The sequence below is a fragment of the Pristiophorus japonicus genome, chromosome 6, assembly GCF_044704955.1.
Source record: "Pristiophorus japonicus isolate sPriJap1 chromosome 6, sPriJap1.hap1, whole genome shotgun sequence".
NCBI lineage: Eukaryota > Metazoa > Chordata > Chondrichthyes > Pristiophoridae > Pristiophorus > Pristiophorus japonicus.
In genome coordinates this window covers 243,930,245-243,953,600 of record NC_091982.1, presented here as the reverse complement: position 1 = coordinate 243,953,600, position 23,356 = coordinate 243,930,245, and the positions used below count along the sequence as shown (strand labels likewise).

Below are 23,356 nucleotides of genomic sequence, written 5' to 3'. Positions count from 1 at the left end.
TCATCACTGCTGAACCATGAGTTAAACATTTTACCTTCCTTAACACCACCAACAACAACAACTTGCATTTATACAGCGCCTTTAGCGTAGTAAAACATCCCAAGGAGCGTTATTAGACAGACTTTGACACCGAGACACATAAGGAAATATTAGGACATAAGAATATAAGAATTAGGAGCAGGAGTAGGTTATTCGGCCCCTCGAGCCTGTTCCAACATTTAATACGATCACAGCTGATCATCGACCTCAACTCCACTTTCCCGCCCCATCTCCATATCCCTTGATTCCCCTGGACTCCAAAAATCTATCGATCTCAGCCTTGAATATATTCAGAGACTCAACATCCACAGGCCTCGGGGGCAGATAATTCCAAAGATTCACCATCCTCTGAGTGAAGAAATTCCTTCTCATCTCGGTCTTAAATGACCGACCCCTTATCCTGAGCCTGTGACCCCTGCTCTAGACACTCCAGCCAGGGGAAACAACCTCTCAGCATCTACCCTGTCGATCCCCTTCAGAATTTTAAAGGACAGGTGACCAAAAGCTTGATCAAAGAGGGAGGTTTTAAGGAGCGTCTTAAAGGAGGAGAAAGAGGTAGAGCAGCGGAGAGGTTTAGGGAGGGAGTTCCAGAGCTCAGGGCCCAGGCAGCTGAAGGCACGGCCACCAATGGTGGGGTGATTGAAATCGGGGATGTACAAGAGGCCAGAATTGGAGGAGTGCAGAGATCTTGGAGGGTACTGGGGCTGGAGGAGGTTACAGAGATAGGGAGGGTTGTCGGGCTGGATGAGGTTACAAAGATAGGGAGGGCTGTAGGCTGGAGGAGGTTACAGAGAGAGGGAGGGTTGTAGGGCTGGAGGAGGTTACAGAGATAGGGAGGGTTGTATGGCTGGAAGAGGTACAGAGATAGGGAGGGTTGTAGGGTTGGAGGGGTTACAGAGATAGGGAGGATTGTAGGGCTGGAGGTGGTTACAGAGATAGGGAGGGGTGTAGGGCTGGGGAAGGTTACAGAGATAGGGAGGGTTGTAGGGCTGGAGGAGGTTACAAAGATAGGGAGGGGTGTAGGGCTGGAGGGGTTACAGAGATAGGGAGGGGCAAGGCCAGCGAGGGATATGAAAACAAGAATGAGGATTTTAGAATTGATGCGATGCTGGACAGGTCAGCGAGCACCAGGACAGAAACAGAAGGGAATATCAGGTGATTGTTAACCCCACACCCCTGTCCTCCACACATTAATGGACGGAATCACCGGTCGGGTGCAGAATTCCCTGACAGGTTTTGCAGGTGTGCTCTGGGAGTGTCTGACTGGAAACACTCCCCTAAAGAGAACAGAAGTCACACCCAGGAACCCTGTGACTGTAATGTATTAGAATAAGGTTAATGCATGGTGTACCTGTCACAGCTCCTGAAGTAACGCTCTATATCCCAGCAGGCTGTATCGTGTGATTATGTCAAGGGTTCTGGGGAGCGGGCGGGAAAGTGGCGTTGAGGCCAGGATCAGATTAGCCATGATCGTATTTGTCATGTATTCAACCAGCATTGTAACCCATGTATAATCTGACCTAAGTTGTACACTGTGAGAACAATGACCACTAGGTGGGAGACACTCCTAACCTGGACCTTCAGGTATAAAGGGGGAAGCTCCACCCACCTTCATCACTTGAGTGCCAAGGAATAAAGGACAGGTCACAGACTGACCTTCTCTCAAGCATGGGCCTCGTGTGCATTTATACTGTATAGTAAGGACGTATCAATGGCAACGAGAAACTGGGATTTAAACCACGCGAGCATGGCCACTAGCAGAGCAGACGAGAGGTACTGTGCTAAGGAATGGCTGGGACAGAGATTCAACATTGTTAAAGCAGCACACAGTTCTCCAGGCAGACAAGTGCTGTCGGGTATGCCCCAACATGTAGTCGAACCCAGAGGGGGAGTTCGACAGAGACAATGGCAAGTTGAACGGCGATTCACGCCATTGCAAGGGACAATGCGGCCAGTAATGGGGCCATCAACAGCTGTTAATGGCGCATTCAAGGACAGTCACAGGGGCAGTCAGGGATGATCGACTGGCAAGGGACCTTTTGTTTCCAACAACAGCTCATGTTGGAGGCGTGGAGGCACACACTCAGCCGGAGTTTGCAGAGATGAGCAAAATACCTGCAGAAATTGCAGAAATGAATGCTGGGGGAAATCACTGGAAGCTGAAGTTCAGCGAGTTCATGTGGAGCACGTATACAGTTCATACACCAGGACGCCACCGATAATGATGAAAGTGCTCCTCAATGGCATCCCAGTATCAATGGAGCTAGACACGGGGGCCAGCCATTCCCTGATGGGTATCACACAGTTCGAAAAGTTGTGGGTGTCTAAGGCCAGGAGGCCAAAATTATCGCCGATTGACGCACAGCTACGGACTTACACAAAGCAGATCATTCCGGTGCTAGGCAGCGTCACGGTAGTCGTGACCCACAAAGATTCGAAGAACAGGTTGCCACTCTGGATTGTCCCAGGGGACGGTCCCGCACTATTGGGGAGGAGTTGGCTTGCTGTCATGAACTGGAAATGGGGCGATGTCAATGCAATTTCCTCTGTGGAGCGAGTATCATGCTCACAGATCCTGGACAAATTTGACTCATTATTTCAACCCGGCATCAGCACTTTCATGGGGGCCAAGGTAGTGATTCACATAAACCCGGACGCCAGGCCAGTACACCACAAGGCCAGAGCGGTACCGTACATGATGCGGGAAAAGATAGAAGGCGAATTGGATCGCCTGCTGAGGGAAGGCACCATCTCACCAGTCAAATTCAGTGACTGGGCGAGCCCAATCGTGCCGGTGCTCAAGGCGGATGGGTCGGTCAGGATATGTGTTGATTAGAAGGCCACTATCAATCGGGTGTCACTCCAAGACCAGTACCTGCTACCGAGAGCGGAGGACCTCTTTGCGACGCTATCAGGTGGCAAACCTTTTTCAAAATTGGACCTGACCTCAGCTTACATGACCCAGGAGCTGGCGAGTGAGTCGAAGAAGCTGACCACCATCACGACACACAAGGGGTTGTTTGAGTACAACAGATGTCCGTTCGGGATTCGCTCGGCCATTGCGATCTTCCAATGAAATATGGAAAGCCTCCTCAAGTCGATTCCAGGGACGGTGTTTTTTCAGGACGACATCCTCATCACGGGTTACGATACTGAAGAACACCTCCACAACCTGGAGGAGGTGCTACGCAGACTGGACCGGGTAGGGCTGCGACTGAAAAAGGCGAAGTGCGTCTTCCTAGCTTCAGAGATAGAATTCCTGGGGATGAGGGTAGCAGCAGACGGGATCAGCCCTACTGCGTCCAAGACGGAAGCGATCCAGAGAGCACCCAGACCCGTAACGCGACGGAGTTGCATTCGTTCCTGGGGCTCCTGAACTATTTTGGTAACTTTCTTCCCAAATTGAGCACGCTGCTAGAGCCGCTACACGTGCTCCTATGCAAAGGTCGTGAATGGGTCTGGGGGGACAGCCAGGAAAGGGCTTTTAATAGAGCACGCAATTTGTTATGTTCCAACAATCTGTTAACACTATATGACCCATGTAAGAAACTTGTGTTAACGTGCGATGCGTCGTCCTATGGTGTCGGGTGTGTGTTGCAGCATGTCAATGTCAAGGGTCAATTACAGCTGGTAACTTATGTCTCCAGGAGTCTGTCCCAGGCAGAAAGGGGTTACGGGATGGTATAAAAGTAGGCGCTCGCATGTGTATATGCTGTAAAGAAAATGCACCAGTACCTGTTTGGCAGGAAATTTGAGCTGGAGACAGATCACAAACCCCTATCGTCCCTTTTGGCCGACAACAAGGCCATAAATGCAAACGCATCGGCCCGCATACAGAGGTGAGCACTCACGTTAGCCACCTACGACTATACAATTCGGCACAGACCGGGCACCGAAAACTGCGTCGATGCACTCAGCAGGCACCCACTAACCACCACTGAAGGGGCTACCGAGCATGCTGCTGAGAAGCTGTGTTGAAGCTTTCGGAAGCGAAGGCTCACCCGTGACAGCCCGTCAGATTAAAGTCTGGACAAATAGAGACCCACTATTGTCTCTAGTCAAGAAATGTGTCCTGAATGGGGACTGGGCAGCCACGTACAGGGCATGCCCTGAGGAATTTAAACCATTTCACAGGCGCAGGGATGAATTCTCAATTCAGGCCGATTGCCTACTGTGGGGAAACTGCGTAGTCATGCCCCAGATGGGAAGAGAGGTGTTCATCAGAGAACTTCACAATGAGCACCCGGGCATTGTCATGATGAAGGCAATTGCCAGGTCACACGTTTGGTGGCCAGGGATAGACGCAGATCTAGAACTTTGTGTTCGCAGGTGCAACACGTGTGCCCAGCTGGGCAATGCGCCCAGGGAAGCCCCCTTAGCCCCTGGCCATGGCCCGCCAAGCCTTGGTCACGCAATTCATGTGGACTACGCAGGTCCTTTCATGGGAAAAATGTTTTTGGTTGTAGTAGACGCCTACTCCAAATGGATCGAGTGTGACATTTTAAATTCAAGCACATCCTCTGCCACGGTAGAAAGTCTATGGGCAATGTTCACCGCCCACGGTCTACCGGACGTCTTGGTCAGGTCTTCATGGCAGGCAATGGAATTAACCATGTCAGAACAGCACCGTTCAAGCCGGCCTCAAACGGCCAGGCAGAACGAGCAGTGCAGATAATCAAACAGGGGATGCTCAGAATCCAAGGGGGTTCCCTACAAAGGTGCTTATCACGCCTCCTGTTGGCCTATAGATCCCGACCACACTCGCTCACAGGGGTTCCACCCGCAGAGCTACTGATGAAAAGGATGCTCAAAACCCGGCTATCCCTTATACACCCCACCATGAAAGAAATTGTCGAGAGCAGGCACCAGTCACAATATGACTACCATGACAGGAATGCGAGGGCGCGATGTATTGATGTAAATGATCCTGTTTTTGTCCTCAACTACGCTGCAGGGCCCAAATGGCTCGCAGGCACTGTGATTGCCAAAGAGGGAAATAGGATTCTGGTAGTTAAACTTACCAATGGACAAATCTGCCGCAAACACGTGGATCAAACAAAAAGGAGGTTCAGCAACCCCATAGAAGAACCAGAGGAAGAACTCGATGTAGAGTTCACTCCACCACAGGTGACCGCACGCGGGAACCAAAGGGAGGAGAGCCCAATCACTGTGGGCAGTCTGTTTAGGCCTGAGGCACCGCAAACAGCAGACACTCAGGCCAGCGCCCAACAACCGGAGCCCCAACTCAAGCGCTCTACAAGAGAGTGTTAACCACCAGAGATCTGATCCCAATAAGACTTTTGGGGGGAGGTGATGTCATGTATTCAACCAGCATTGTAACCCATGTATAATCTGACCTAAGTTGTACACTGATAGAACAATGACCACTAGGTGGGAGACACTCCTAACCTGGACCTTCAGGTATAAAAGGGGAAGCTCCACCCACCTTCATCACTTGAGTGCTAAGGAATAAAGGACAGGTCACAGACTGACCTTCTCTCAAGCATGGGCCTCGTGTGCATTTATACTGTATAGTAAGGACGTATCAGTATTGAATGGCGGAGCAGGCTCGAGGGGCCAGATGGCCTACTCTTGTTCCTATTTCTTATGTTCTTATGATTTCTGGAGACACCTGCCATAATGCAGGAGAAACGTCTTTACCCAAAGAGGGGTGAGAATGTGGAACTCGCTACCACAGGGAGTGGTTGAGGCGAATAGTATAAATGCATTTAAGGAGAGGCTGGATGGACACATGAGGGAGAATGGAATCGAAGGATATGTTGATGGGGTGAGATGAAAAAGGGTGGGAGGAGGCTCGTGTGGAGCATAAACACCAGCACGAACCAATTGGACCAAATGGCCTGTTTCTGGTCTGTAAATACTATGTTGACAGGAGATTGAAGCCACTCCATTTATCTCACCGTTCAGCACAGTATCACTTACACTGAACATTAAATCTGATATTACCTCTCTTATTTCATGCTAAGAACGATTAACCTTTGCACTTTTAATGTTCCGCATTGCCATGAATTTGCCGCACAGAGAAAGGTTCTATGAGCAACTACAACTTGCATTTATACAGCGCTTTTAACGTGGCAAAGTATCCCAAGGCGCTTCACAGGAGCGTTATCAGACAGTCAATTGGCACCGTCTACCCTCTCAGGTGGACAGAAAAGATCCCACAGTCATTATTTCGAAGAAGAGCAGGGGAGTTCTCCCCGCTGTCCTGGGCAATATTTATTCCTCAATCAACATCACTAAAATAGATTATCCAGTCATTCATCGCATTGCTGTTTGTGGGAGTGGGGAGTGTGTAAATTGGCTGCCGTGTTTCCTATATTACAATAGTGACTACACTTCAAAACAAAGTACTTCATTGGCTGTGAAGGGCTTTGGGACATCCTGAGGTTGTGAAAGTTGCGATATAAATGACATCTCTTTCTTTTATATAAGGGCAGGTGACCAAAAGCTTGGTCAAAGAGGCAGGTTTTAAGGAGCGTCTTAAAGGAGGAGAGAGAGGCGGAGAGGTTTAGGGAAGGAGTTCCAGAGCTTGGGGCCCAGGCAGCTGAAGGCACGGCCGCCAATGGTGGAACGATGGAAATCTGGGATGTGCAAGAGGCCAGAATTGGAGGAGCGCAAAGATCTTGGGGTGTTGTGGGGACTGGAGGTTACAGAGATCGGGAGGGGTGAGGCCATGGAGGGATTTGAAAACAATGGGAATTTTTTTATTGAGGCTTTGCTGGACCGGGAGCCAATGATAGGTCAGCGAGCACAGGGGGTGATGGGTGAACGGGACTGGGTGCAAGTTAGGACACAGTCAGCGAGCACACGGGGTGATGGGTGAGCGGGACTGGGTGTGAGTTAGGATACGGGCAGCGAGCACAGGGGGTGATGGGTGAGCGGGACTAGGTGCGAGTTAGGACACGGCCAGCGAGCACAGGGGGTGATGGGTGAGTGGGACTCGGTACGAGTTAGGACACGGGCAGTGAGCACAGGGGGTGATGGGTGAGTGGGACTGGGTGCGAGTTAGGACATGGGCAGTGAGCACAGGAGGTGATGGGTGAGCGGGACTTGGTGCGAGTTAGGACATGGGCAGCAAACACAGCGGGTGATGGGTGAATGGGACTCGGTACGAGTTAGGACACGGGCAGTGAGCACAGGGGGTGATGGGTGAGTGGGACTGGGTGCGAGTTAGAGCATGGTCAACGAGCACAGGGGGTGATGGGTGAGCGAGACTTGGTGCGAGTTAGGACAAGGGCAGCGAGCACATGGGGTGATGGGTGAGCGGGCTTGGTGCGAGTTAAGACGCAGTCAGTGAGCACAGGAGGTGATGGGTGAACAGGACTTGGTGTGAGTTAGGACACGGGCAGCAGAGTTTTGGATGAGCTGAAGGTTACAAAATTGTTGGGAGGGACTTCACAACTGTGAGAGGCTGCATAGTTCAGAGCCATTCCGAGCATCCGCATGCGCACACTGGGCAGGGGTGGAGTGGGGGGGCGCGATCTGGTTAACAATCAGGAAGAAGAACCCTGCCTGATTTTTACCCTCTCCCCCGCCACCCCTGAATCCAATTAAGATGTTCTCAATACCAGCTAGGCTGGGATGGGTTCATTCAGCATCGACCAGGGAATGAACCCAGGACCTTCATTACGTGCCCTTGCGCTGTTGCGCCCGACATAAGAACGGATGAATTCAGAGCAGAAGTAGGCCATTCGCTCCCTCGAGCCTGCACCACCACTCAATATCACAGCTGATCTTCGAGCTCAACCGATCCCCATAGCCCTTGATTCCCCGAGTGTCTAAAACTATATCTATCTCAGCTTTGAACAGACTCAAGCTTCAGTTCGTTTGTCAATTTGACTGTTATTCATCCTCCTCAGGGTAGGTGTCGGCTGGAGAGGAAGGGACATCATTAGATCAGGGGAATGTTTGGACTATTTCAGAGAAGTATCAGGTAGCATGCAGTAACACCACTGTGCCAGTCAGTGAGTTGAAGTCCGGACAAGACAAACAGAGGGGGAGAAATTCGACATTGCCCCGTTTGGGGGCGTTAACAGTCAGGAGGCGCGAGGCTTAGCGCAGGCATTGGATTCTCCCCCCCATTCCAGAAATTCGGGTTACCAACCCCGGAAGGAAATGGAGCCGCTAAATCAAGAGTTCCGCTTCCTTCCTGGGGCGCTATGCCTCAGCCGTGCAGCGCTGCCGGGACCGAGGGGCCCCTCCCTCACTTAAAGGGGAGGGTCCACAGGCTGCCGACTCTGCAGGAGAAAAGGGGGCCTACCTGGGCCACTGGGGCGCGGGGGTGCCACGCGATCAGCCCGGCCCACACGCAGAGCGATCGCGGGCCAGGACCCCGCGAAGAAACCGCATCAGGAGCGGCAACACGAAGGTCCGTTTGTTTCAATGTTCACACGCCCGCCCTGCCTTTAACCATCGCCCCGGTAACGGCCGGCCGCCCGACACGCTGCAGCTGTCGGTGTTTGCGTCCGGCGCTGCTCCCGAGAGCGAGAGTCGATTGCGGGCCCGGGGCGCTGCCGGGGCGATGCGCGCGGCCAGGACATGACGATCTCTGGGCGCAATGCCGTAGTGCCGCCGTGAAACTCCCGCTCCGTATGGCGGGAGTCGTTAACAGCGCTGTGCCCGGCCGTTAACTCATTTAAGCCTCATTAGCGCCTCCAGGAGGCACAAATGCACCCAGTGTCTCCCCTAGTGTCTCTTTACTCAGCAATCAGAGTCTATTTAAACAGAATCTCTTCGAACTACAGCAAACAGAACGCAAGATCGAAACTATTGCAATGTCTCCCGATAAAAGCAGGATCGGACGGGGCCTCCCTTTAATGCCTCATCTGAAAGACGGCACCTCCGACAGTGCAGCATTCCCTCAGCACTGCACGGGGAGTAGGACTCGAACCCACAGCCTTCTGACTCAGAATGAGAGTGCTACCCACTGAGCCACAGCTGACACTGCAAGGGAGAGTGTACATGGGCTGTGGAAGGAGATTAAATTGGTTAGTAGAGTCCACCCCTTCGCCTCCCAGCCCACAAGGAAGCAAGGAAATTCACCGAGCTCCACCTCCAGTCCCCCAACCCCACTCCCAACGCATCCAGCCCCGCCCCAAATCACCCAGCCCCGCCCCCAGCTCACCCAGCCCCGCCTCCAACTCACCCAGCCCCGCCTCCAACTCACCCAGCCCCGCCTCCAAATCACCCAGCCCCGCCCCAAATCATCCAGCCCCACCCCCAGCTCACCCAGCCCCGCCTCCAACTCACCCAGCCCCGCCTCCGACTCACCAGCCGTGCCCCCAACTCACCAGCCCCGCCCTAACTCACCCAGCCCCACCCCCAAATCACCCAGCCCCGCCCCCAGCTCACCCAGCCCCGCCTCCAACTCACCCAGCCCCACCCCCAACTCACCCAGCCCCACCCCCAGCTCACCTAGCCCCGCCTCCAACTCACCCAGCCCCACCCCCAACTCACCAGCCATGCCCCCAACTCACCAGCCCCGCCCTAACTCACCAGCCCCGCCTCTAACCCACCCAGCCTCGCCCCTACCTCACCCATTACTTCATTGGCTGCGAAGCGCTTTGGGTCGTCCTGATGTCGTGAAAGGCGCTACATAAATGCAAGTTCTTCCTTTGCTGTTCCGTCCAGTGCAGGCATTTCTGTTATGGAGTAGCAGACCAGGACTGGCCGCTGTGTAATCCTGCAAGCACTGAGCAGTGACTGCACGGCCTCCGTATGCCCTCCTCACAGTGGTGTTCCAATGCTCTGGCTATGTTGCCCAATACTCTGTAATTATAGCTGCCTCATACGACAGTCTAGACACTGACTCATTTGCAAGTGGTGAGTTTTGAAAGAAACTAAGAACAAGAGGTGATTCATCAGGTGGAGTGAAATAACCGTTTGATTAGAAGGGCTCTCTGCTGGCCAAAGACCCGTCCTGTTCACACCCGCGTTGTGCCGAGGGTGAGGAACTCTGGCTGCACGTATTCCTGGAGGTTTTATCACATGACCTCGTGACTCCAACCGCCCCACCCCTCTTCCCTTTGCTCCCGCCATTGGTCGCCCGACACGTCCATCCTCGCGGCTTCCCGCCTCCCCATGGCTGATCGGAAAGCGAACAGACACTACTAGGGGCCCGAATTTGATGAAGGCCCCCGCCTGCCCAAGTGCTGCCCAAAGGACTGCCGATGGCTGCCGAGGTTCCCGAAGGTTCTTTGGGCGGGGTTTTCATCAGCAAGGTCCCTCGAAGGTCGGTGGGTGGCAAAGCAGGTGACGTGTGCCGCCAATCTGGGTTGGAGCCAGCGGGAGGTCTCATTCTCGGCGGCAGAGGCTCTTGCCGCCCAAGTGCCGCCGAGGATGGAGTCGGGCCCACGGAGGGCCAAAGACCTGAAAAATAAAAAGCATTAAAAAAAAACACATCTGAGGACCTTCAGAGGACCCCGTTCCGGTAAGTACCTGTAAAGAAATAATTTTAAACACACTCCACTTCTCTGTTTTCCCCCATCTTCACACGTACCGCTGAGGACAGAGCAGCCTCCTCGCAGAAATCCACTGCCTCCTGCCCGCACCAATCTGGCATCTCGGCGGGCGGGAGTGTACTTGCGTGCGTTGGCCGTCCGCTGACGTCAGCGGGCGGTTCCCGGCGGCTCTTCCCTCCCGCCCGCTCCAGGCCATGTCGAAAGTGGCGCTGGGCGGTGCGAGCAGAGGAATGTCGGCAGCAGTGGGCGGTAAGATCATCAATTTCGGCCCTTCCGTTACCCGATTGGGAGAGTCCTTCATTGTCAGTCAGAGCAGCCTCTTTTGCCCCCCAGCTCCAATATTGTTGTCACTAATGAACAGAACTATTCAAAGAAAATGAAAAAAAACACTGAATTTTATTTCATGCACCATTGATTTATTGCCTGGGCTCGCTGCCAGCAGTGTGCTCGAGATTAATCCTCTGTTCCTGGAGTCGATCCCAAAGGGTTGGTAGCCCCAATTGTGTCCCATTGTCGTTGCTATTTTCACCCCACTATTGGCGGCTGTGCCTTCAGCTGCCTGGGCCCCAAGCTCTGGAATTCTCTCCCTAAACCTTTTCACCTCGCCCTCCTCCTTCAAGACGCTCCTTAAAACCGCCCTCTTTTGTCATGTATCTTACATTATTATATATAACTGTATCCTAACATGCTATACATGACTGTAATAAGATATGACCTGTAACCACCAGCATACCTTACCACCGGGGGTGCACTTGCAAGAGACAGGTATATAAGCACAGGTCTCAGGCAAGTGCAGCATTCCAGAGCTGTGAAATAAAGGTGCAGGTCCAGAGTGACCTTGACTTCACTACATGCCTCGTGTGAATCTGTACTGAGGGGACAGGACTTTACACTTTGACCCAAGTTTTTGGTCACCTGTCCCATTATCTCCTTATGCGGCTCGGTGTCAAATTTTGTTTGACAACCGCTCCTGTGAAGCACCTTGGGAAGGTTTACCGCGCATTAAAGGCGCTATGGGAACGCAAGCTGTTGTTTGTTTGTTGATATTTCTTCCTTTATTTCCAGGGCAAGCGTCCTGTGTCTGAGTGTTAGTGCTCAGGATGTCGGACCGGTTGGAGTCCACCTTGCAGCGGTCATCTGCACTGAAAAGCGTAGCCAAGGACATCAGCCAACTGATGGAGAAACTGGACACCAACGAGCTCTGCCTCGATGGCGAGGAGGTGGACTTTGAAACTGTCACTGACGGTGAGCATGGTGCACGTTGAAAATACCAGAATCACTCAACACCTGAAGACAGTCTTCTCCCTCACTGTGTAACCAATTAGCACAGAATCACACAGCACAGAGGAGGCCATTTGGCCCATGGTGCCTGTGCCGGCTCTCTGAAAGAGCGATCCAATTAGTCCAACTCCCCCCCCCCCCCTCCCCCCCCCCCCCCCCCCACCTGCTCTCTCCCCATAGCCCTGCAAATCTTTCCTTTTCAAGTATTTATCCAACTCCCGTTTGAAAGTTACTATTGAATCTGCTCCCACCGCCCTTTCAGGCAGCGCGTTCCCGATCACAACAACTCGCTGCGTTAAAAAAAAATTCTCCTCGTCTCACCCTCTGGTTCTTTTGCAAATTATCTTAAATCTGTGTCTTCTGGTTACCGACCCTCCTGGAAACAGTTTCTCCCCATCAATTCTATAAAAGCACCTTATAATTTTGCACACCTCCATTAAATCTCCCCTTGGCTTTCTCTGCTCTAAGGAGAACAACCCCAGCTTCTCCAGACTCTCCAGATAACTGAAGTCCTTCATCCCTGGTACCATTCTGGTAAATCTCCTCTGCACCTTCTCCAAGGCCTTGACATCCTTCCTAAAGTGTGGTGCTCAGAATTGAAGACAATTCTCCAGCTGGGGCCTAACCAGTGATGTATAAATTGTGCCAGAAGTTCTCAATCGCGGGGAAGTTCTGTTGAAGCAGCAGTGTATTGTAATTCATCGCCAAGCTCCCGTCAGTCACATGACTTTAGAAAAGAGAAGGCTGAGGGTGACCTGTTAGAGGTCTTTAAAATTATGAAGGGGTTTGATAGCTTAAACATTGTAATGTATGCACCTTAGAGCATGCTCACAAGTTTGTGGTGCCATTGCGTTGTGAGTGGCTTAGCCAGTTACGTGATGTGCACAAGACTCAATAAACTCCCAGTCAGTTGGGTCTGGGTCATCCACGATGAGGTATGCAGTTGTGAGCCTAGTGTATGAACTGGTAATGTGTAGTGCGATTGTTAAACCTTTGTTAATAAACCAACTCGTTCTTAATAGCAATGTGTTGCTATGAATTCTTAAGCAAAAAACCCATGAAGCAAATACATTACAGATGTAGAGAAGATGTTTCCACGTGTGCGGGAGACCACAACTAGAGGCCATAAAAGTAAGATAGTCACTAATAAATCCAATAGGGAATTCAGGAGAAACTTCATTATGCAGAGAGTGGTGAGAATGTGGATCTCGCTACCACAGGGAGTGGTTGTGGCGAATAACATAGATGCATTTAAGGGGAAGTTAGATAAACACAAGAGGGACAAAAAGAATTAGAGGTTATGCTGATAAAGTGAGATTAAGTAGGGTGGGAGGAGGCTCATGTGGAACATAAATGGTGGCACAGACCAGTTGGGGCGAATGGCCTGTTTCTGTGCTGTGCAATCTATGGATATCGGTGAATAGTATTGGGGGTAATGAATTGACGTGAATAGTGAACTGGTTGGCAGACAGGAAGCAAAAAGTAGGAATAAACGGGTCCTTTTCAGAACGGCAGGCAGTAACTAGTGTGGTACCACAAGGTTCAGTGCTGGGACCCCAGCTATTTACAATATACATTAATGATTTAGATGAAGGAATTGACTGTAATATCTCCAAGTTTGCAGATGACACTAAGCTGGGTGGCAGTGCGAGCTGTGAGGAGGATGCTAAGAGGCTGCAGGGTGACTTGGACAGGTTAGGTGAGTGGACAAATGCATGGCAGATGCAGTATAATGTAGCTAAATGTGAGGTTATCCACTTTGGTGGCAAAAACCGGAAGGCAGAATATTATCTGAATGCTGACAGATTAGGAAAAGGGGAGGTGCAACGAGACCTGGGTGTCATGGTACATCAGTCATTGAAAGTTGACATGCAGGTACAGCAGGCGGTGAAGAAGGCAAGTAGCACGTTGGCCTTCATAGCGAGAGGATTTGAGTATAGGAGCAGGGAGGTCTTACTGCAGTTGTACAGAGCCTTGGTGAGGCCACACCTTGAATAGTGTGTACAGTTTTGGTCTCCTAATCTGAGGAAGGGCATTCTTGTTGTTGAGGGAGTGCAGCGAAGGATCACCAGACTGATTCCCGGGATGGCAGGACTGACATATGAAGAAAGACTGGATTGACTAGGCTTATATTCATTGGAATTTAGAAGAATGAGAGGGGATCTCATAGAAACATATAAAATTCTGACGGGATTGGACAGGTTAGATAGAAACATAGAAAATAGGTGCAGGAGTAGGCCATTCGGCCCTTCTAGCCTGCACTGCCATTCAATGAGTTCATGGCTGAACATGCAACTTCAGTACCCCATTCCTGCTTTCTCACCATACCCCTTGATTCCCCTAGTAGTAAGGACTTCATCTAACTCCTTTTTGAATATATTTAGTGAATTGGCCTCAACAACTTTCTGTGGTAGAGAATTCCACAGGTTCACCACTCTCTGGGTGAAGAAATTCCTCCTCATCTCGGTCCTAAATGGCTTCCCCCTTATCCTTAGACTGTGTCCCCTGGTTCTGGACTTCCCCAACATTGGGAACATTCTTCCTGCATCTAACCTGTCTAACCCCGTCAGAATTTTAAACGTTTCTATGAGGTCGCCTCTCATTCTTCTGAACTCCAGTGAATACAAGCCCAGTTGATCCAGTCTTTCTTGATAGGTCAGTCCCGCCATCCCGGGAATCAGTCTGGTGAACCTTCGCTGCACTCCCTCAATAGCAAGAATGTCCTTCCTCAGGTTAGGAGACCAAAACTGTACACAATACTCCAGGTGTGGCCTCACCAAGGCCCTGTACAATTGTAGCAACACCTCCCTGCCCTTGTACTCAAATCCCCTCGCTATGAAGGCGAACATGCCATTTGCTTTCTTAACCGCCTGCTGTACCTGCATGCCAACCTTCAATGACTGATGTACCATGACACCCAGGTCTCTTTGCTCCTGCCCTTTTCCTAATCTGTCACCATTCAGATAATAGTCTGTCTCTCTGTTTTTACCACCAAAGTGGATAACCTCACATTTATCCACATTATACTTCATCTGCCATGCATTTTCCCACTCACCTAACCTATCCAAGTCGCTCTGCAGCCTCATAGAATCCTCCTTGCAGCTCACACTGCCACTCAACTTAGTGTCATCCGCAAATTTGGAGTTACTACATTTAATCCCCTCGTCTAAATCATTAATGTACAGTGTAAACAGCTGGGGCCCCAGCACAGAACCTTGCGGTACCCACTAGTCACTGCCTGCCATTCTGAAAAGTCCCCATTTACTCCTACTCTTTGCTTCCTGTCTGACAACCAGTTCTCAATCCATGTCAGCACACTACCCCCAATCCCATGTGCTTTAACTTTGCACATTAATCTCTTGTGTGGGACCTTGTCGAAAGCCTTCTGAAAGTCCAAATATACCACATCAACTGGTTCTCCCTTGTCCACTCTACTGGAAACATCCTCAAAAAATTCCAGAAGATTTGTCAAGCATGATTTCCCTTTCACAAATCCATGCTGACTTGGACCTATCATATTACCTCTTTCCAAATGCACTGCGATGACATCCTTAATAATTGATTCCATCATTTTACCCACTACCGATGTCAGGCTGACCGGTCTGTAATTCCCTGTTTTCTCTCTCCCTCCTTTTTTAAAAAGTGGGGTTACATTGCCTACCCTCCACTCCATAGGAACTGATCCAGAGTCAATGGAATGTTGGAAAATGACTGTCAATGCATCCATTATTTCCAAGGCCACCTCCTTAAGTACTCTGGGATGCAGTCCACCAGGCCCTGGGGATTTATCGGTCTTCAATCCCATCAATTTCCCCAACACAATTTCCCGACTAATAAGGATTTCCCTCAGTTCCTCCTCCTTACTAGACCCTCCGACCCCTTTTATATCCGGAAGGTTGTTTGTGTCCTCCTCAGTGAATACCGAACCAAAATACTTGTTCAATTGGTCTGCCATTTCTTTGTTCCCCGTTATGACTTCCCCTGATCCTGACTGCAGGGGACCTACGTTTGTCTTTACTAACCTTTTTCTCTTTACATATCTATAGAAACTTTTGCAATCCGTCTTAATGTTCCCTGCAAGCTTCTTCTCGTACTCCATTTTCCCTGCCCTAATCAAACCCTTTGTCCTCCTCTGCTGAGTTCTAAATTTCTCCCAGTCCCCGGGTTCTCTGCCAATTCTGGCCAATTTGTATGCCACTTCCTTGGCTTTAATGCTATCCCTGATTTCCCTTGATAGCCACGGTTGAGCCACCTTCCCTTTTTTATTTTTACGACAGACAGGAATGTACAATTGTTGTAGTTCATCCATGCGGTCTCTAAATGTCTGCCATTGCCCATCCACAGTCAACCCCTTCAGTATCATTCGCCAATCTATCCTAGCCAATTGACGCCTCATACCTTCAAAGTTACCCTTCTTTAAGTTCTGGACCATGGTCTCTGAATTAACTGTTTCATTCTCCATCCTAATGCAGAATTCCACCATATTATGGTCACTCTTCCCCAAGGGGCCTCGCACAACGAGATTGCTAATTAATCCTCTCTCATTACACAACACCCAGTCTAAGATGGCCTCCCCCCTAGTTGGTTCCTCGACATATTGGTCTAAAAAACCATCCCTTATGCACTCCAGGAAATCCTCCTCTACCGTATTGCTTCCAGTTTGGTTAACCCAATCTATGTGCATATTAAAGTCACCCATTATAACTGCTGCACCTTTATTGCACGCACCCCTAATTTCATGTTTGATGCCCTCCCCAACATCACTACTACTGTTTGGAGGTCTGTACACAACTCCCACTAACGTTTTTTGTCCTTTGGTATTCTGCAGCTCTACCCATATAGATTCCACATCATCCAAGCTAATGTCCTTCCGAACTATTGCCTTAATTTGCTCCTTAACCAGCAATGCTACCCCACCTCCTTTTCCTTTTATTCTATCTTTCCTGAATGTTGAATATCCCTGGATGTTGAGTTCCCAGCCCTGATCATCCTGGAGCCACGTCTCCGTAATCCCAATCACATCATATTTGTTAACATCTATTTGCACAGTTAATTCATCCACTTAATTGCGGATACTCCTTGCATTAAGACACAAAGCCTTCAGGCTTGTTCTTTTAACACCCTTTGTCCTTTTAGAATTTTGCTGTACAGTGGCCCTTTTTGTTCTTTGCCTTGGGTTTCTCTGCCCTCCACTTTTCCTCATCTCCTTTCTGTCTTTTGCTTTTGCCTCCTTTTTGTTTCCCTCTGTCTCCCTGCATTGGTTCCCATCCCCCTGCCATATCAGTTTAAATCCTCCCCAACAGCACTAGCAAACACTCCCCCTAGGACATTGGTTCCGGTCCTGCCCAGGTGCAGACCGTCCGGTTTGTACTGGTCCCACCTCCCCCAGAACCGGTTCCAATGCCCCAGGAATTTGAATCCCTCCCTGTTGCACCACTGCTCAAGCCACGTATTCATCTGCGCTATCCTGCGATTCCTACTCTGACTATCACGTGGCACTGGTAGCAATCCCGAGATGCAGGAAGAATATTCCCGATGTTGGGGAAGTCCAGAACCAGGGGTCACAGTCTAAGGATAAAGGGTATGCCATTTAGGACAGAGATGAGGAGAAACATTTTCACTCAGAGAATTGTGAACCTGTGGAATTCTCTACCACAGAAAGTTGTTGAGGCCAATTCGTTAGATATATTCAAAAGGGAGTTAGGTGTGGTCCTTATGGCTAAAGGGATCAAGGGTATGGAGAGAAATTAGGAATGGGGTACTGAAGTTGCATGATCAGCCATGATCATATTAAATGGTGGTGCAGGCTTGAAGGGCCGAATGGCCTACTCCTGCACCTATTTTCTACGTTTCTATATTTCTATATCCTGACCTTACAATAATCACCATGCAGGCTCACACATGATGAACGGCCACTTCTTCGAAATCGTGGCCATAGGATTTTTATGTGCACCAGACGGTGCCTTGGTGTAACATCTCATCCGAAAGACGGCACCTCCAGCAGTGCAGTGCTCTGTCGGTACTGCACTGGGAGCATCATCTGGTGATTTGATTGAGGTTTTTAGGACTTTGAAAGGAATTGACAGAGTAGATAAAGCGAAATGTTTTCTGCTGGTGGGGGTAGTCTAGGACAAGGGAACATAAACTTAAAATCAATGCTAGGCCTTTCAGGGGAGAAGTTAGCAAATATCTCTTCACGCAAAGAGGTAGGAATGTGGAACTCTCTCCCACAAAAAGCAGTAAATGCAAGCTCAATTAATCATTTTGTTACATCTTTGTTATCCAAATGGATGCGGAGCCAAGGCTGATGGATGGAGTAAAGATACAGATCAGCCATGATCTCATTGAATGGCGGAACAGGCTCGAGGGGCTGAATGGCCACCCCCTGTTCCTATTCCGCCTGGATTACACGCTCAAGTCTCAGGGGCGAGAGTGCGACCCACTGAGCCACAGCTGACACAGGACCATAAGATGCAGGTTGTCTGCCGTCAAAAAATGGTGATGAAATCTCCTCTGTTTTACATTTCAGATGGTGCGCAGATCCCATTCTCGGCCATCTACAAGACAAAGTCCTTCAAGGAACCCGAGATCCAGGTGTATCTCCCCGGGGTCCCCATCAAAGCTATTGTGCTAGAGGTGGAGCGATTCACTTCCACTACGAAGGTAAGTGGAGTCCGAACTAAGATCCGAACCACAACTTTGCTTCCGTGTTTCCAACTTGTGCGCCAATACAGCCAAATAAATAAAAGACGGTAAAACTGAATTGCACAGCTAATTTGTTTGACATTTAACTGCTGGTAGTCACCCTCCTTTTTCACCCCATGGCGGCTTTTTGACTCCTGCAGCTGCAGGATGGTACAATCCGGCCAAACACTTTTGCATCTGCAATATAACTAAGACCGCCTATCTCCACCTCCGTAACATTGCCCGTCTGCGCCCTTGCCTCAGCTCATCCGCTGCTGAAGCCGTCATCCATGCCTTAATTACCTCTAGACTTGACTATTCCAACATACTCCTGGCTGGCCTCCCATATTTTACCCTACGTAAACTAGAGGTCATCCAAAACTCGGCAGCCCATGTCCTAACTCACACCAAGTCCCGCTCACCCATCACCCCCTGTGCTCACTGACCTACATTGGCTCCCGGTTAAGCAATGCCGCGATTTCAAAATTCTCATCCTTATATTCAAATTCCTCCATGGCCCTCACCCCTCCCTATCTCTCTAATCTCCTCCAGCCCCATGAAACCCTCGAGATGTCTGCACTCCTCTAATTCTGCCCTCCTGAGCATCCCTGATTACAATCGCTCAATCATTTTGCTGCCTTCTGCTGCCTGGGCCCCAAGCTCTGGAACTCCCTGCTTAAACCTTTCCACCTCGCTACCTCTCTTTCCTCTTTCAAAACGCTCCTTAAAACCCACCTCATTCAACAAGCTTTTGGTCACCTGCACTAATTTCTACTTATGCAGCTTGCTGTCAAACTTTTAAAATCTCATAATACTCCTGCGAAGCGCCTTGGGACGTTTCACTGCATTAAAGGCGCTATATAAATGCAAGTTTTTGTTGTTATTAGTTGTACAAATATTGGACGTGGGGAAAAAGGCTGTTTTTGACTGGCTGTCAAGGATCATCCAATCGGGCGATGCAAAGTTCTACTCACGTTCCGATTGGCCGTGGGAAGGGGTGGCGCCATGAGGATGGACATGTCAATCGGCCAATAGCGGGGGGGGGAGGGAGGTGGGGCAGTTGGAGGTCATGTGATGAAACCTGCAGGAATATGCCCAATCAGAGTTGGCAACCCTCATGGTAACCCAAGGCCACCTCAAGATAGTCTCCCGCAGGTACAGAGATGTCGGCCATGGCTCAGTGTGAGGCACTCGTGCCTCTGAGTCTGAAGGTCATGGTCCTAGTCCAGAGACCTGGAATCATGGAATCAGACAGCACAGCACAGAAGGATTGCCTGTGCTGGCTCTTTGAAAGAGCGATCCAGTTAGTCCCACTCCCCATGCTCTTTCCCCACAGCCTTAAGAATGTTCAAATATTTATCCAATTCGCTTTTTGAAAGTTACTATTGAATCTGCTTTCACCGCCCTTTCAGGCAGCGCCTTCCAGATCATAACAGCTCGCTGCATAATATTTTCCCTCATGTCGCCTCTGATTCTTTTGCCAATCACCTTAAATCTGTTCCCTCTGGTTACTGACCCTACTGCCACTGTAAACAGTTTCTCCTTATTTACTCTATCACAGCCATTCATGATTTTGAACACCTCTATCAAATCTCCCCTTAACTTTCTCTGCTCCAAGGAGAACAATCTCAGCTTCTCCAGTCTCTCCACATAACTGAAGTCCCTCATCCCTGGAACCATTCTGGTAAATCTCCTCTGCACCCTCTCCAAGGCCTTGACATCCTTCCTAAAGTGTGGTGCCCAGAATTGGACACAATACTCCAGCTGGGGCCTAACCAGTGTTTTATAAAAGTTTAGCATAACTTCCTTGCTTTTGTACTCTATGCCTCTATTAATATAACCAAGGAGCCAATATGCTTTTTAAACGGCCTTCTCAACTTGCCCTGTCACCTTCAAAGACTTTTGTACCTGCACCCTCAGGTCACTCTGTTCCTGCATCCCCTTTAAAACTGCACCATTTTGTTTATATTGCCTCTCCTCCTTCTTCCTACCAAAATGTATCACTTTACACTTCTCTGTGTTAAATTTCATCTAATGTGTGTTTGCCTATTTCACCAGCCTGTCTGTGTCCCCCTGGAGGTCTACCACCATCCTCCTTATTGATTACTATATTTCTGAGTTTCGGTCATCGGCAAACTTTGAAATTTTGCCCTGTATACCCAAGTCCAGGTCATTAATATATGTTAAGAAGAGCAGTGGCCCTAATACTAACCCCTGGGGGCACCACTGTATACTTCTCTCCAGCCAATTCTGTATCCACACAGCCATTGCCCCTTTAATCCCAAGGGATTCATTTTTGCTAACAAGTCTATTATGTGGTACTTTATCAAAAGCCTTTTGAAAGACCACGTACACCACATTAAACACACTGCCTTCATCCAATCTCTCTGTTACTGCATCAAAGAACTCAACCAAGTTAATCAAATATGATTTGCTTTCAACAAATCCCTGCTGGCTTTCATTTACTACGTGCAAATTAATTTTGTCTCGGATTATTGTCTCTAAAAGTTCCCCACCACCGACGTTAGGCTGACTGGACTATTGAACATAAGATCATAAGATAAGAATATAAGAAATAGTAGCAGGAGTAGGTCATTCACCCCTTGAGTCTGCTCCGCCATTTAGTCAGATCATGACTGATCTTCAACCTCAACTCCACTTTCCTGCACTGTCCCCATATTCCTATGATTCTCTTAATATCCAAAAATCTATCACTCTCTGTCTTGAATATATTCAACGACTGAGCCTCCATAGCTCTCTGGGGTAGAGAATTCCAAAGATTCACCACCCTCTGAAATGTCTCCTCATCTCTTATTCTGAGACTGTGTCCCCTGGTTCTAGACTCCTCAGCCAGGGGGGAACATTCTCCCTGCATCTACCCTGTCAATCCCTCTAAGAATTTTGTACATCTCAATGAAATCACCTCTCATTCTTCTACACTCCAGAGAATATAGGCCTCTATATTATTGCTAGGTAACTGCCGGGTTTATTTCTCTTCCGTTTTTTGAACAAGGGTGTGACACTTACAACTCTCCAGTCCTCTGGCACCATCCCCATATGTAAGGAGGATTGGAAGATTGTGACCAGAGCCTCTGCAATTTCCACCCTAACTTCTCTCAGTAACCTAGGCTGCATCCCATCTGGACTGGCTGACTTTGCTATGTTGAGCACACAATCCAGGCTGACAGTCCCAGTGCCAGTGCTGAGGGAGCGCTGTATTTCGGATAAGACATTAAACCCAGGCCCCCGTCTTCCTTCTCGCTTTGCACCCAACCAGAGTGTAGACTATTGAACAGTCGCGCTGCGCACACCTCTTCGCTACTGCCCTTGCCTGTGTGTGTCGGAGCGGCTGCGATTTCGCCCGATATAACTTCCCTTTTATTTTTTTCGCTCCCTTTGCCGTCTCCAGGTCCCAAGTCCCAACATCTATACCATCGAACTGAAACACGGAGAGTTCACCTGGAAGGTCAAGAGGAAATTCAAACACTTTCAGGAACTGCACAGAGAACTTCTCCGATACAAAGCTTTACTCCGCCTGCCAATCCCAACACGCAGGTAATCTTAAACCTGGAGCGCGACAACGGATTGTTCGCAGGGTCGAGAATGTTGAGGATCACACCCCCAAAACCTATCGCTTTCTCCCTTCTTTATTCCTCTCTTCCTTCCTTTCATTTTTGTTATTCCGAGGGACAGGATGTGGTCCATGAGAGTCCGGATGTTCCAGGTTCCAAACTTCATGTTAAGGGAGTGTAAGATACCTGTGCATGAGTTCTTTTAACGTGGCATGGTCGTTGCACATCGGCTGCCACACGGGCTTAGCTGAGCAAGGTCCAGTGGCAAGGGGTCCAAGATGACTAGAGACCAGGCACTGCTATGTGAGCCTAGTTGCCTACAGCGAGATATTGGCCCCAAGCTCGGCACTGAGTAGCGCTGTTGATGATAGGTGGTCCAAGGCTTAGTTGGGGGCAGGCATTGAGAGGCCCACTGGAGTTCAGAGTGGAAGGTCACAGCCATAATGCTCACCATGTGCTGGAGGAGATGAGGCAGGTGTGGGGGAGAAGGGTAGACCCAGCAAACTTCCCCCTCCCCGCACCCCCAGAGCCCCCCCCCCCCCCCTCCGCCATTCCTTCATCATCACTGGGTCAAAATCCTGGAACTCCCTCTCTAACAGCACTGTAGGAGCACCTTCACCACATGGACTGCAATGGTTCAAGAAGGCGGCTCACCACCACCTTCTCAAAGGCAATTAGGAGTGGGCAATAAATGCCAGCCTTGCCAGCGACGCCCACATCCCAGGAAAATTTTTTTAAAGAGAGTTGGAGGTGGGAGGCATGAGAATATTATCAAGGGAAAGGCGGCATCGATTTTCCTTCCCCAGATGTAAAACTGGCTTTGTGAATCGGTGCCCGTTACAGAAACCGCAACAGCGAATGTTTAATGCACTAAACTGTGAAGAATTTCTCTGAATCATACAAACAGGAGGAGGCCATTCAGTGCCTCGAGTCTGTATTTCTTTCCCCGAACTGTATTTTTAATGATAACATTTGAATTTATTTGACAATAGCAATGGTTACCAGAGGGCCCTTCTGCTCTTGTGGCACACACAGATAACCATCAAAGCACTTATCCCATACTGTGTGCATTTAATACAGTGCTCTGTTTAATAGCCCTGGTAGTTGCATGTGGTTCATCAGGAAAACATCTTTTAAGATGTCAAAAAACAGTCTTAATAATGTGTAACAATCATTCATGGCAAAAAAGGTGCAACACTAAGCCTTGCTATGCCAACATGTGTCAGATTTACAATTTAAGTAAATTAGTACTTAGTAAATTAGTAAATTAAGTAAACGAGTGCATGAATAAAAATATGA

At 49.5% G+C, this 23,356-nt stretch overlaps 1 protein-coding gene across 4 annotated transcripts in view; it reads left to right on the top strand.

The window, feature by feature from the left end:
* The window catches only part of LOC139266017 (phospholipase D1-like), a 291,725-nt gene that overhangs the window by 185,076 nt on the left and 83,293 nt on the right, over positions 1 to 23,356 (top strand). For all 4 annotated transcript variants that reach the window (XM_070883772.1, XM_070883773.1, XM_070883771.1 and 1 more), the window contains 3 exons: positions 11,586 to 11,765; positions 18,331 to 18,464; positions 21,895 to 22,040. In XM_070883772.1, coding sequence (XP_070739873.1) covers positions 11,621 to 11,765; positions 18,331 to 18,464; positions 21,895 to 22,040 — 425 coding nt within the window. In that variant the 5' untranslated portion in view covers positions 11,586 to 11,620. The remainder of the gene's footprint in view (positions 1 to 11,585; positions 11,766 to 18,330; positions 18,465 to 21,894; positions 22,041 to 23,356) is intronic.